General features: G+C 39.8%; 1 protein-coding gene across 3 annotated transcripts in view; it reads right to left on the bottom strand.

Annotated features, from left to right (window-relative positions):
* The window catches only part of LOC145992351 (uncharacterized), a 230,584-nt gene that overhangs the window by 72,994 nt on the left and 142,937 nt on the right, over positions 1-14,653 (bottom strand). For all 3 annotated transcript variants that reach the window (XM_083128731.1, XM_083128735.1, XM_083128740.1), the window contains exon 4: positions 11,068-11,245. In XM_083128731.1, coding sequence (XP_082984857.1) covers positions 11,068-11,245 — 178 coding nt within the window. The remainder of the gene's footprint in view (positions 1-11,067; positions 11,246-14,653) is intronic.

Below are 14,653 nucleotides of genomic sequence, written 5' to 3'. Positions count from 1 at the left end.
TTACATTTGCCATTTCACATAGACTCGAAATACATCTACAATTACAAGTCACAAATATTACGGGATAATACTAATCCAGGAATAATTATTAATTGTACAAGAATTTCACATTCAAATTCACCTGATCAACTTCGAGATATCCTATATTGCAATAACTTTCCGTCTGTCAGATAGATTGTTCTGCAAAGGTCACTAACAAAGTAAACAAATTGAGAGAATTCTATTTTATTTTCCTCGAAAAAAACAAAAGATAAACTTTGTAATACTTGCCTCAGGGCATTTATAAATATGTATAATATTAAATGGGATTTGGATTGGTTGCAATTTTTCACGTCTATGGAGAAAAATTCTCGCATAATTCCCGGAATTCAAGGAATTCCGGGTGAGTAGCCACCCTGTTTGTTTACCCTTGGTGATGGCCACTTTGCTTGATAATACTTACGCATCCCACTGTACGCCCTGCATAGATATACCGAAAAGACCTCCCCCTCGTCTTGGCATCACGCCTTCGTCAATTAATCGAGTGCCAAGCACGTCTCAGTTTCAGCTAATTTAATTAGTAAATTTATTTAGACGCCTTCCAGTTCTCTTAAAAAGACGGGACGACATATTTACTCCACGATCGTACAAGAGATTCGCGGCTTTTAAAATCAAGCTTCTTTTTCCTCGAGTACCGTCCCTTATGTTACAGGCTCTTCATTGTTCTGGACACGGTCGAGAACCTGCCTTAAGGGGGTCTGCAATGGGAATGACGTGCACCCACACACACCTACCATGGAACGGCTGCTTAAGTGATGGTTTCAGTCGGCGTTTGATGCGACAGGAAGGGAAAAAGTCACGCTCCGCTCGCCACCAACTTAATTCCTTCAAATATTGGCTCTGTTAACACCGGACAGGTAACGCTAACACAATGTTTTCCTCAATGATGACATCAGGCTATAAAACAACAGGAGAGAGGGCGGAAACGTAAGCGATTCAAGATAGAACTTTTGTTCTGCCGTCTTCCTTTTGTTGGCAGAGGCGCATAATACTAATTTAACACCAGGACGGGGCCGCACCCTAAACTGGAAAATGTCAAATGTTGGTTTCAAATACTTGTTAGTTGTTACTCCTCCTACGCTTGTTTTCAGCGCCGATAACAAATATGAGGTTTGTGTGCAAACTAAGGATTGCGAAGCTGGATACCTGTGTCTCAGTTCTAACGGATTGAGCATCGAAGATAAAAACACACGTATTCAAGAGGCCTTATGTTTCATGCTTCGAAATGATAAATTTCGGGTTAAAAAAAAAACGAACACAAATTCCTTCTTTGTTTGACCAACAAACAAAAATTCCCAAGAGGTTTAAATCACTATCAATCACTCACCAAGCGTCAATTGCCGTTGTTATGGACTTGGTTGTTTTTTTTATTTAGGGTCACATTTCTCCCACTTTTGGCAAATCGCGATGATGAGGATGAGTGATGATACCACAAAACTGATGAAGGGAACCTCACAAAGAACACACATGCCCAGGGATGAAGCAAGAATATCAGGCCCGTACCCAGGGGAGAGGCCATGCCCCCCTCCAACAAAGAACTATTTAAATGTGAACCCATAAAAAATTGCGAAAATAACATCGACGATTTTTCAAATTTGTAAAAATTTTGTTCTTGCATAAATGAATGTGTTTGCTATGTAGAGAGGAACGCTAACAGAAGTTTGCGGTCTGCAATATTGGGGAGTTTTAATTTTATAATTAACAATATAAGGGTACCACACTTCCGATTCACCGAGTTAGTTAGGACAGTCCATTACTTTTAATCCATGTCCCGACTTTCTTCGAACTGCAGTCGTGATGCGAAAATGTAGCTTTATTATTTTTTTTTTTTTGTTAACTCACATTTAGACATGTTATTTATGGTAATAATACTTGCTAATATGCAACATTCAATTTATAAATATATTATTTTCTAAATATAGAATTATCGGAACTTTTCAAGGGTCCCGGTATAACAAAAATAAATGAAATTTGAAAACTTTGTTACTTTGCGGGACACAGAACTATTTTGTAATATCTCTCCGTCTCCCCTCCCCTCTTTCATATATACAACATTCCCTGACATTCGCTACGAGACTCGGCGGCACGCGGCCCGGCGGCAGCGCTTATATTTCCCGGTGAATGGGGTCCGCGACAGTCGGCTATTAAAATTACAGTTTTCATATTGTGTACTAACCTTGACTACAGAAGGTGTTGAAAATGATGTCCCTCTCCTGCTGCAACACATTCCTCATTCCTGGCATCTCCGAAGGAAATTGGCACTTACACGTGCAAGTTCGTCAACTGTAATTCTCCCGATTTCTCGTACAATACTCTCTTTTAACTCGCGGATGGTGTGCGGATTGATTGTCTTTGTATACTTTATTTTTTAGATTTCCCCATTTTTTTCCCACGTTTTTTCAGAACTGACCCTGTTACTCTAAACTTTTTTACGAGGTTTAATATAGTGGTCCTATGTGGAACGGGAACACCAGGAAATTTCGTTGCAAAACGTCTTCGCACTTCTCCACAATTCCTCTTTCCGAAGTAACACTCGACAAGATAAATCCTTTGTTGCAATGTAAACTTTCGTGATGCCATATTAAGCCACAATCTTCAACACACGGACACTACACAACACAACTTCCGAGGGATGATTATACTGGCGTTAGTCTGCAACATCAGCAGAGAGGGAAAGAGAAAAAAAAAACAGACTGTAGCGTGAGACTGTCGCGGATCCGTTCACCGGGAAAGACATCGCTGACGCCGAGTCTCGTAGCGAATGTCACGGAATGCTCTGTATATAAATATATATATATATAAAAACACATTTTCGAGCCTGGTCCTTCCCTCAAAAAAGTCCTGGGTACGGGCCTGAACAATATAGTACATAGCTGTTTGGAAAGTATATTTGCATTTTATGTTATTTATCTGATTTCCGTCCAGATATATGGCTGTTTGTATTATTATTTTACGCCATTTTCATCCACCTCGAGGGTAATCGCAACGATGAGGAGATGAAACGGCTCAAGGACACGTTTAGAGGAACACTCGTGCCCATCCCAAGACGCCAACTTGTGGCAGTCGGTGGTATTATCAGATACGGTACAGTTGTTGTTAATGATAATGGTAATATTTCATGCATTATATTAAATAAAATCGGAATAGATTTCTTTGCGAATTTATAATTGGTCTGTTAATACCTGAATTCAGCAATGGATAACACCCCTCCCCCGTTGACGCAAAATTTTTAAAATCCGTGTACTGCGGACGGACGCAACAATATTCCCTGCCTTGCATTGATAAAAGCGTTGATATAGATCAGTGTTCCGCAACCGGTGTGCCGCGGCACACTAGTGTGCCGTCACAAGATGAAACGTGTGACGCGAGCTTTTACCTACTATTGTAATATTCTAAGAAATTAATTGTCGATTTTAAGTAAGAAGGTGTTTGTTTATTCTTGCTGATAACTGTTATATGTTCATAGAAATTAAATGTAATTAATTTACTCAATATTGTTATAGTTTGCTCATCTTATATGTATTCTCGCCTGTAATATTTGCCCGGTTTGATGGGTTACAGGCGGCAAGCTTTGTGTTCACCGCAAAGAAAGCCGCGTAAGACTTTTAGCAAGCCTTTTAGTAAAATAGTCCTGGGTTCAGAAGCTGCTACTGAAATTTCAAAAATTCCTCTCTCTCTGCTGACACAATCAGCCGCCGAGTTAGTGACATGTCCAGTGACATCGAAGACATTATGAAGGAGAAAATAAAGAGCAGTCGAAAGTTCTCACTTCAGATCGACGAGTCCACCGATATTGGCGGTCACGCACAACTTCTTTCCTACATAAGGTATGTTGATGGGGATGTAATTGCAAGTAATTTCTTTTTTTGGCAAAGAACTACCCGAGCGAGCAACCGGTGAAGAAATATTTCGTACGCCTAATGAATATGTGGTCCGTAATGAATTAACATGGGAGGACTGCGTTAGTGTTTGTACAGACGGAGCCGCTTCTATGACAGGTCGAGTGAAAGGATTCGTGGGTAAAGTACGCGAAGTAAATCCTAACTTACGAACCGACCATTGTCTCATTCACCGCGAAACCATTGTTGCTAAGTCTTTGCCATCTCCTCTGAAGATTGTGATGGACGAAGTAGTAAAAGTCGTGAACTTCATCAAATCGCGGCCCCTAAATATGCGACTTTTTAACGTTTTGTGTCAAGAAATGGGATCAGAGCACACTACACTTCTGCTACATACAGAAGTACGATGGTTATCTCGAGGTAAAGTGTTAACGCGAAGAGGAGGTACTTTCATGTTTGACTATTGAGGGGCATGAGTATGCGGATTTATTTGGAGATGATGAATGGGTAACAAGTTGGCATATCTTTCCGATATTTTCGTACACTTGAATGAACTAAACAGAAAAATGCAAGGTAGAAACGAAAATATTCTGACTAGTATGGATAAGATTCAAGGATTTATTAATAAGTTGAACTTGTGGATACAGACAATTGAAAATGGATCGTGTGAGATGTTCCAAACTGTATGGCCCCTTGCTGAAGATAACAAGGTGTTGATGGACTTAATTAAGAACATTTAGTACTCTTGCAGCAGACTTTCAAAAAATATTTTGACTGGGTTCGTGATCCATTCAGTATGGATTCGAAATATCTTCCGAAAAATGTACGCTTACAAGAGGAACTGGCAGATTTGAAAGCAGACAGAACATTGAAATTAAAATTTTTCGAAGTGCCTTTGGATACATTTTGGTTGTTAATAAGCAGTGAATACCCGGATATCTCCGAGATGGCAGTTAATGTGTTATTACCATTTTCAACTACTTATTTGTGTGAACTGGGCTTCTTGACGTTGACTGCAATTAAAACATCAAAGAGAGAGAGAGACTCAAATCCATCGATGAAGAAATGAGGTTTGCTTTGTCAACGATTCCGCCACGAATCAGCCGTCTGTGTGCAGCTAAGCAGGCTCAAGTATCACGTTGAAGGTATGAGTAGAATTATTTACTTTAAAATTCGTATTAGAAATGTGTATTTTCTACAGTGAATTAAAGTTAATAATTTTTTAATAAATGCATAAGTCTATTCATGTTTTATAATAATAACAACAACGATAATAATTGATTACTTAACTACGTAATATTTCGTAATTATATTAAGATTCATATGATTTTGAGGGGACAGACATTTTGGTGTGCCGTGTTGAGTCTAGGCCCGTCTGGGGTGTGCCGTGAGTAAAAAAAGGTTGCGGAACACTGATATAGATTACAAAAAACTAAGCCAGAAATGACGAATTTGGTCCTTTATGAGTATGAACTGTGTCGCCACGGTTTGTTTACGGCAAAGAGATTTCACAATCAGGTCCATCACATGCTTTAACACGCATCAGTCACGCGATCACTGTAGACGATTTTAAATTTCAGCGTTTTCACAAGAGGATACCGTAAACAACACTCAATGCACCGCATAAGAAACAAATGTGCATCTTGAAAGGGTTGCTAACCTCAAAACTGAACTTAGACAAACACGAGCCATTTTCTAAATTTACTTTACTTTACTGCACACGCAAAATTCCCTACGCACAATGATGGAAAGATTGCTGCCATTTTAAAACTAGATAAAAATAAAGTGTTATCAGTAGAGCCCGGACCTTCAGATGCTGCACCTAAAAAAAATGTTGGGCGCTTCCATACATGCAATCTCACTACATCGCCATATAGACCCATTCCGTGGTTCAATGTTCCCCCTAATTACATCTAACACCCCCTCTGCACCTAAACATGAATTCTGCACCGATTCTGCCCTTAAAACATGGTTGCAGTGAGTCAATTAAAGTAAAAATGTACGATTATACAAGACGTTCTGTAAATCGAGGGAATTTTTGGAAGAAATGGGAAATTGTTGCCTTGTTGGAGGGAAATTCTTCCTGACCGATAAACAGTTAAGCTTTGACATCACCAACATAGAACGGTAGAACATAATTCAGTAAAACTCATTACTTTTGTATTCTGAAACCAGTGCCCGGGATGAGTGAAGGCAAAGAGGATTCTCTACTGGTGAGTGTATGTAATCAAAGTACGAGGCGTATTCGTAAAGCAAGTACCGTTTGCAAATATTGCCGCTGTAGCGATGCAGTCGCGACCGTGTGAGTTCTCGCTGACGTCCTTCATCCGTTAGTTAGCCACAGGCACGCGTGGGAGCAGGTCATTCTTTTTCTTCGTAGTTTTCTGAAGGTTTGAAATGTTCAAGAAAATCAATCTGCCCGCCGACTGTGAAGTCCGGTCTGTGATTTGTTTTCTCGATGCAAGAATGGTTGAATTCTTGCCTAGAGGACAGACCACCAACAAACATGCCTGCTGTGACACATTAATCCGGCTGCGTCGTGCAATTCAAAACAAAAGACGCGGAATGCTTAGCGAACGCATTGTGTTGCTTCACGACAATGCTCGTCCGCATACGGCCCAACAAACTCAAATTGTCATCACGTTATTCGGCTGGGAACAATTTGTTCATCCGCCAACAGCCCTGACTTGGCACCAAGTGACTAACTACCATCTCTTTCGTCATCTGAAGAAGAAGTTTCTTGCTGGTCAGCGTTTCGACGAGGATGACGACGTCGAAGCAGCAGTGCATGGATGGCTTTCGTCACAGGCGGGAACATTCTATGATGATGGGATACAAAAACCAGTGCCACGCTACGACAAATGCTTCAACAATGGTGGACACTACGTAGAAAAGTAGTTTAAGGTCTGTAGAATGCAATGAAAATAAAAAAATGTACGAAACTATTTTACTTTATTATTTACACCCTTTCGGTACTTACTTTCCGAATACGCCTCGTATATATATATATATATATATATATATATCTTCATTTCTCACAATTCTTTGTAATGTTTAAAATGAAAAATTATATGATACACATGTATGTACTTAAGGTTTTCTGGATTTTCTTGCACCTAAAGATACGGGCTCCAGTTATACGTTTATAAATGTAGATACATAAGTGAATTCACACACACTTTACCATTTCAGAGATATTTATAATTATGTAAAGGTCGAGCGACCAGTGCTGGACCACTACACGTAGACTGACCCGCCTAAGTAAATAAATAAGCTCCTGGACTTACGCCTAAGGGAGGATCGTGCCCATTACTCAAAAGGAGGCCATACCTTGGCTCGAGACGGAGATAGATAATTGCAGCCCCAGCACACGAAGACACCGGAAACGGCGGAGGCCGACCAATAAATTTCCTGTCCCCCGGTATCACCCTCACGCGAGCGTGGCCATCCTCTTCGCACCCAGCAGCTATGGCCGACGCAACAGTTTTGCCCAGCGGACCAGAAATTTCGGAATCAAGTCTTTATCAGGGAAGGCCAGATGTTGACCCACGGGAACAAGCCATCGCCAGAGCAACAAGCAGGCTGTTGATGCGTCGTTGGCTATGTAGTAGTCTAGGAATGGCCAAGAAATCCGGATTTCAAATTATCCGATATTTTGATTCATAATTCCCTGGATATCCAGATAATTCAGATATGCGGATAGAAAAGATATGAAGAAGGATTTGTAAAAAACACATGCATTGAAATATGAAAATAACGAATAAAAGAATAGAAAAAAGGCAAAATGTAATAACAGCATGTACAATACATAGAATACACGTTGAAAAATGTTTCAAAATATGGAAATTATATGTAAAATTTACTAAAATATGAGCTAAAAGATGACTATGTAAAAATATGTCCCTCCTCTCTAACAACGCTTGCCACTACACCCGATGAGAAGTACCTGTGCGCACAACACGTAACAGAAGCTTTTTTTTACACAAAAAACCTAGACCAGATATAAAAAAAGGATCTCTCTTCTACAGACTTCACACACAATATAATGACCTCCCATCAAGTGTCGATATATTTTCCTCCGAGTTTGCCTATCGATCTTCCATCAGAAAAAATGCTTGTAAATAATATCAAATAGTGCTACATTTTACTTATTTCTTGTTAATTTGTTAATCATTTTTGCGTCACTTTTTTATTTTTCCTTTTTCATTGTTGACATTTGCAGTGTAAAGTGGTCATCTGGGCTGTATCTCGAATTTAATCAATCAAGTAATAAACAAACAAAAATTGCATTTCTTCAACTTACATGCCATGATTGATCAATATTAGTATCCTGTTGCTAAATCGTAAACTTTATATTATACGTATTATACATACTTTATTACTACTGTAAACGCGTATCAGAAATGTAAGCTAAAATGCACTCCATGACACGGGTTCAGTGGCAGAACAGACTCAGGCTGAACCTCAACCACAGAAATAAATAATTTTTGAAGTTGAAGTTGAATTCGCAAAAAAACAACTGATTTTAGCATCGTATGAAGATATATGTATATTTACATACATATCCGCTCTCTGCTAATAACTTGATTGATTGAGTTAGTGTTTCAAGTCCAGTTTTATGCACAGTAAAACTAATTGGGACTGGACCTACAGTTTAAAGTGGGATCCGAACCACTACGTGCATCCACCGGGAATCGAACCCGTAATCCCTTGATTACAAGGCGACGACGCTACCACTGCACCATAGGGGAGGCCCTTCACCTAATAACTACTGAAAGGTGTAGTAAATAGACAGAAGTTCTTTTCATGATTGTATGTCTTGTCATATTAAGAGAAAAGTTTCAAATTATAACCTGCTCTATCAGAGAGAACTGGAAAGCAATAATGCAAGTGAGGGGGAAGAACAGTAAACAAGTTACAAACGCCGGAGGAAAAGCTCGTCTTTCATTTTTGGTTGCATCAAGAAGAACCAAAGGGCATTAATCCGCGAGAAGCATTGAACCATCGCTGCCCAGTGCAATAACACATTCCGTCCGCAATGCTTTTGTTGGCGAGGAGGTTCAAGCGCCGCCTCCTCTGCCAGCGAAGAAGTCAGATTGCAATAACAAAAACTCGTGCGGCATAAAACCTGTTTTAAATACCCTACCCTCTCTTTCCCCGGGTCTCTGGGAAAGATCACAGAACGTACGAACCAAGGTCACGAGAAATTACCATGATCAAATCGAACATGGTTTTTTCCTATTCTTTATTCGATGCACTCTTCACTGCATCTTCACCGTTACTCCTCCGACTACTGTGGTATTTTCTTTTAACCCGAATCGCTGTTGTGCCCTCATAAAAAAAAAGTTATGACTAGGTCTTAGCCGATGCCGATGTATCGGTGTCCGAAAGTATCGGTTGGAATTCATCTATCGATACCAGCCGATACTTTTTCGGCACAAGTATTAGTATTTCACCACAGGGTGCGCAAAACTGCCGTGCAACACTTTCGCTGAGTCTAATCATCCTGTAAATTACGCAAAATTCAAACACGAAAAACTGTGTTTTGTGATTACATAACACGCATTTCAATATTCTGATGTACTTCTTGAATATTCTATTGCAAATTTCTTGGTAAATTGATGCATATAATTGGAGAAGAATATTTACACATCAATATTATGAACACATTTTAATTATTGCGATTTTCAATTATCGGTATCGGTGTGAATCGGCAAGAGTATTGGTATCGTCTCAGACCTATTTATTACGTTCCACCGTGTAATCGTCGCATCAGCGCGTCAGATAATGAAACTAACGACAGCATCGTAGAATCTTCGGATACAGAATATTAATTTTTCTAAGCCCATACTTCGCAACACTAGTAACTTTTTCTCGAGTACAATATTTCAACTATAATGCACAAATCAACAACAACTAATGTGTTAACTTTTTTTCAGACTGAAGAATAATAAATAAAACAATAATCGGGAGTGGACCTACAGTTTAAAGTGGGATCCGAACCATCATGTGCCTTCACCGGGTATCGAACCCGCGACCCTTTGATTACAAGGCGACGACGATACCACTGCACCATCGGAGAGGCCCTAAGAACTGTCGACGTAATGAAACATTATATTGCTGAACTTTGTATTGCAAAAAACACTGCATCTTATTTACAACGTTTTCTCGATTTCTCCATTGCAGATTCCAGTCGACTTTTCCCAATTTCTAAAAATATTAGAAAGGTTTCCTTATTTGTTATCGAGTTTTATTCTCTATGTTTGGCAAACTATGCTACTTTGTCGAAAGCTGTGTCATTGCCACCATAATGATATGCCTTAATTTTTCCTGAATAATCCCATGATTCTGAAGCGACCCCCTTCGTGACTCGAACACGCGACCTATCGATCTCCCACCTGTCATACTTTTTGCTACCTTTGTCTTCTCTCATCCTGGCTTGGTGGTTAGGATGTTCTTGGACGTTAAACCCTTTGAATCTTACTCCTTGTAGAGTCACGGACACTTCTGGGTTGTAATGGCCTCATTTACTTTCAATGGAATCGGTACAACACAGATGTGTCCGTGACTGTACACTGCTGCGCTCGGTCTGGAACTTTTTTATCACCCCTCCACGTGCGGGGGCGCTACTGTAAGCCTATCCTTCCTCTACGAACCGTTGTCAAATATATTTATAAAAAAACACTGTTATTATTCTCATCGTCGCGATTAACCCTCGAGGTAGAAATGCGACTTCATGAAAATAGAAACCAAGGAAACAGTGGCCTTTTGTAAGCATGCTAAAATTAAGTTTGCTTGCTCTATTTATTTCCCGTCACAAGTGGTCACAATTGCTGACAGCCATAAAGTAGCTCGTGTGCACCTAGCTTAATGATACATTACCAGGCACACGCCGCAAGGGAAGTAGTTGAAAAAGAAAACACGATATGAATGTCACGTTTAGCATAAAGCGCGGAGTACGGAAAACTCGAATAACAGCGACTATGAAGTTCAGGCAGCAGTCAATGGTCTCCTAATCTTTCTCTAAGTTCTGAACACAAGCAAATATCACCTTTGCACTTCGCAGCGTATTGTGCACGCGCACCTACACACGCAAAAAGACAGCACCAGTGCTGCACTCGCGTGGCAATTCCAAGTAAACGATATTTGACCTTGAAAGGGGAACAAAAATCACTTTGCTCGTACTCACCTTTCTTGAGCTTGTTCTGGTCGAACTGCGGCGGGGTGGATGACGACACTTTGTTGTTTGCGTGGAAGGCGCTGCTGTTGTGCAAACTGGCCATCGCCAGCAATTTTCTTTTGTGGTTGCAAAGCTTTGTCAGATCGTTGGACGATCCATCCATAATTGGCCAAGACTTTGCTGGAATCTGTAAATAAACAGAATACATCATGAATGTTCAACTCTCACAAACAAAACTAATGTAACAAAAGTACCATCAAAATATGTTTTCAAAGCATTATAATTAGGGACTGAATTTTAATGAAATTACATATCTTTTCCTCTGTATGTGGCCTATACACTATAACGGGAATCTCTGGAGCAAGGTCTCGCAGAAAGATAGGAAGAAGGTGGGCGAAGCAGTACACGCTGATACAAGCCACTACTTGCGTAGAGATTGTCTCGTTCGCTCACTCCAAAGATTCCAGGGACAGGGTATAGTAAAAACGATACACGGCGGTAAATCATGTTATGAAGCTTTCAGACCGAAGCGACATGACAAGCTTCACGTGTCGCTCGGACTGGGCCGTTTTCTCACACCCAAGAAAAGAAAGATGCAAGGGCACGCAATATTAGTTTAATTCGAACGTATCCTTGCAGCTATGCAACCGGGTCTGGCTTCAGTGCAACTTGGGTTGCCTGAAAATGAAGGTGCACAATTAAATCCTGCCCACTCTGGTAGTGCTGTTGCAGTAGAACTACATTTTAAAGAGTTTTATATATTCATATGTAAGTTTTAATTCATACACGAATTTCCACTGACAACATGGAACACTACTTAATCTAGTAACAACATTAAACTTTGCTTGTTACTTTTTCCAGTAAGTTCAACGTATTGCATATTACTCGTATTCGAGGTTTGATTAAATCGGGCGTTTGTTCACCGGTTCAAAGCGGAACTGGAACCAATGAACTGTGCTCACACAAAAATCAAATCCGAAATCTCTAAACGATATCGAATTCGTAAAGACTGGTAAAAAATAATAATGTGAGAGGGGTCAGGGTCAATAAGAAAACACAATAAAGAGGAAGTACCAAAGTTGCCAACTACAGCAAGAAATACCTAGTGCTGGCATATTTTCAATAACGATTCGATGTTTTTTTTTAAAAAAAAAGTATTTAAGGCAAGATTTACCTTGCTGTTTTTTTTTTGGCATAGACATAATTTTAACTATCAGCGCACACGCAGTTAAAAGTTTATCTCTCATTTAACGAGAAAACAGAGATTAACACACTGTACTGTAATTTTAGAACTTTCATTTATAAACATAGTTTCTCGAGTGCACGTACATATGGATGATGAGTCAGCCACCATTACTTCAAATTTGGGCACGAATCTCTCCAAATAGTTAGACGCTATATTAAATTACTGAGAACACACATCACTGTATACTTTTGAAGAAAGTGCCTGGAGCATTGTGAGAACAAGTAATTCCATACTTTGACAATATGGACTTAAAGGAAATCGGTAAGGATGGAAAAGATTCAATTGATCTTGCCCAGGATAGGGACAGATGGAATGCTTACGTTGCTGCAGCCATAAACCTTCGGGTTTAAGAATGCTAGTAACTAAGTGACAATATTGACTTCCAACGGTGTTCGCAATCAATCTTGTCTCACCACTGTCACGAATGATGTTCACTAAATGTTGCAAGTTCAATAATGCTATTTGGAAATGCCTATAATTGGATACTAAATATTTTTTTGACAAGGCAAAAAACACAATCAAAAGCGAAATGAGTTTTCTCGTATACTCATCTTGTTACGAAACGTTGATGGCACTAAAGCAGTGTATGCTGGGAAATGATTTTGCTTCATTGTTGCGGAATGGTACGCCCTTTTCCCCTCGTTCGTCTCTTTTATCCTCCAATAACGCGTGATGAATTAAAATTACTCCTCCTGGAGGACCACGAGCTTCCCAAGCCAATTAGGTTTGTGGGGCCTTCGTGAACAAGCCGCTTATATGAACAACGTTGGAAATTGCATGACAATACAATGAACTGAATTACATTGTCGTCTTGTTAATTTGTATTTGGGTACTTATCAGTAAACTGAGTTTTCAGTCTGCCTACTTCTGGTCGAGACAGATATTTACCGTCTCCAACATTGGTAGCTGTGTATTTATTAGGATCTTCTCAATCTCTGAAAATTAGGAATGTATTTGTGTTGCCGTAATATCCTCACACAAACTTTGAAAACTTCTAATCATCCCTGTTGGGAGAGGACGACACTGTTTAAAGTAGTTTTTAGCTTTTAGAATGATTGAGTACAGGACTGTACAAAGATTAAGATTTGGAGGGTTTAACGTGCACTAGCACGCTAACCACTAAGCCAGAGCGACAAAGCGGCAACGTAGCAATAAAAGTGGGAGATCGATATGTCGAGGTTTCGAATCCTGAATTCGTCGCTCTGTACCTATGCTGACATAACGCAATAAACTCAGTGAAATTAAACTGCCATTTGTCCCCTCCCACACATACTCATAGAGAAAGTATTTTGCCGTAGAAACAATTTAACAAATGATTATAGATAGTATTGACATTTTCAATGGTTACTCTCAGCATTTTTGCGCATTATGCTAACAGCTATGAAAAATCAAATAGCGCATTGCCTCAAAATCCAACGTGACGCTACACGCAGCGTGGAAAATACCTGTCCGCACATTTCCCCCATATAATTCAGGTAATATATCACGTAAATCTATTGCTCAGTGGCACGGTGCATTTCCTGCACGTTTGTCCACGCTAAAGTCAACGTTTATGGAGGAATCAATGAGCTGACGAGTCCCAATCGAAACGCATGCGAGGCGCGCACGTTACAAGTGGAAATTACACTCAAACAAGATACATCACTATCAGACCGAACACACTGTTTACAGGATAACATTTACTGCCAACGAAATTGCTACGCAAATGCCCAAATGAGCGTTTGGTAATGGCTTTAATAACAGAACAACACACCACAGTTATTCGCAGCGGAGATGCGTGTCAAGTTATAAAACCAATTCGCTCGTCAGAATAAATGCGAGCACGGCCCCCATGAGTACGCTGGACGCACTGTACAACAAATATTGCAAATTTGATTCAATCCGCTAATGTATATTTAATACCGTGAAGAAAGATCAGTGGCGCCAACTTATACGGGCCCGTGGTGAACGACCCCACCCAATAATTTGCGTCTTACTATATTTCAGGGATGGGACCGATTAATCGGTACTCTATCGGTATCGTCCGATATAGGCATATCGGTGTATTGGTAAAATTACCGATTATTTTACCGATCCGATATATCTATAAATATCTGATCATTTATTGCAAAATTCTGCCATTTTTATTGATAATAATCTCCATGCCCTACTTCTTCAGGTTTCTCAAGGACCATTTCTAATTTTATATCGGATCGGTAGAATATCGGTTATCGGTATCGGTAAATTTTATATCGGTAGCTTATCAGTATCGGCCAAAATTTCATATCGCCCCATCCAGTACATTTTATTTGAGAAATAAAGTCACTAAGGGAAGAGTGACAACTTCCCTGAGGTCCTTCTCTCTGAGGC

The sequence above is a fragment of the Lepisma saccharinum genome, chromosome 1 (genome assembly GCF_977018435.1).
Source record: "Lepisma saccharinum chromosome 1, izLepSacc3.1, whole genome shotgun sequence".
Taxonomy (NCBI): domain Eukaryota; kingdom Metazoa; phylum Arthropoda; class Insecta; order Zygentoma; family Lepismatidae; genus Lepisma; species Lepisma saccharinum.
The sequence above is the reverse complement of the archived record's forward strand: the minus strand, read 5'-3'. Positions and strand labels throughout refer to the sequence as shown.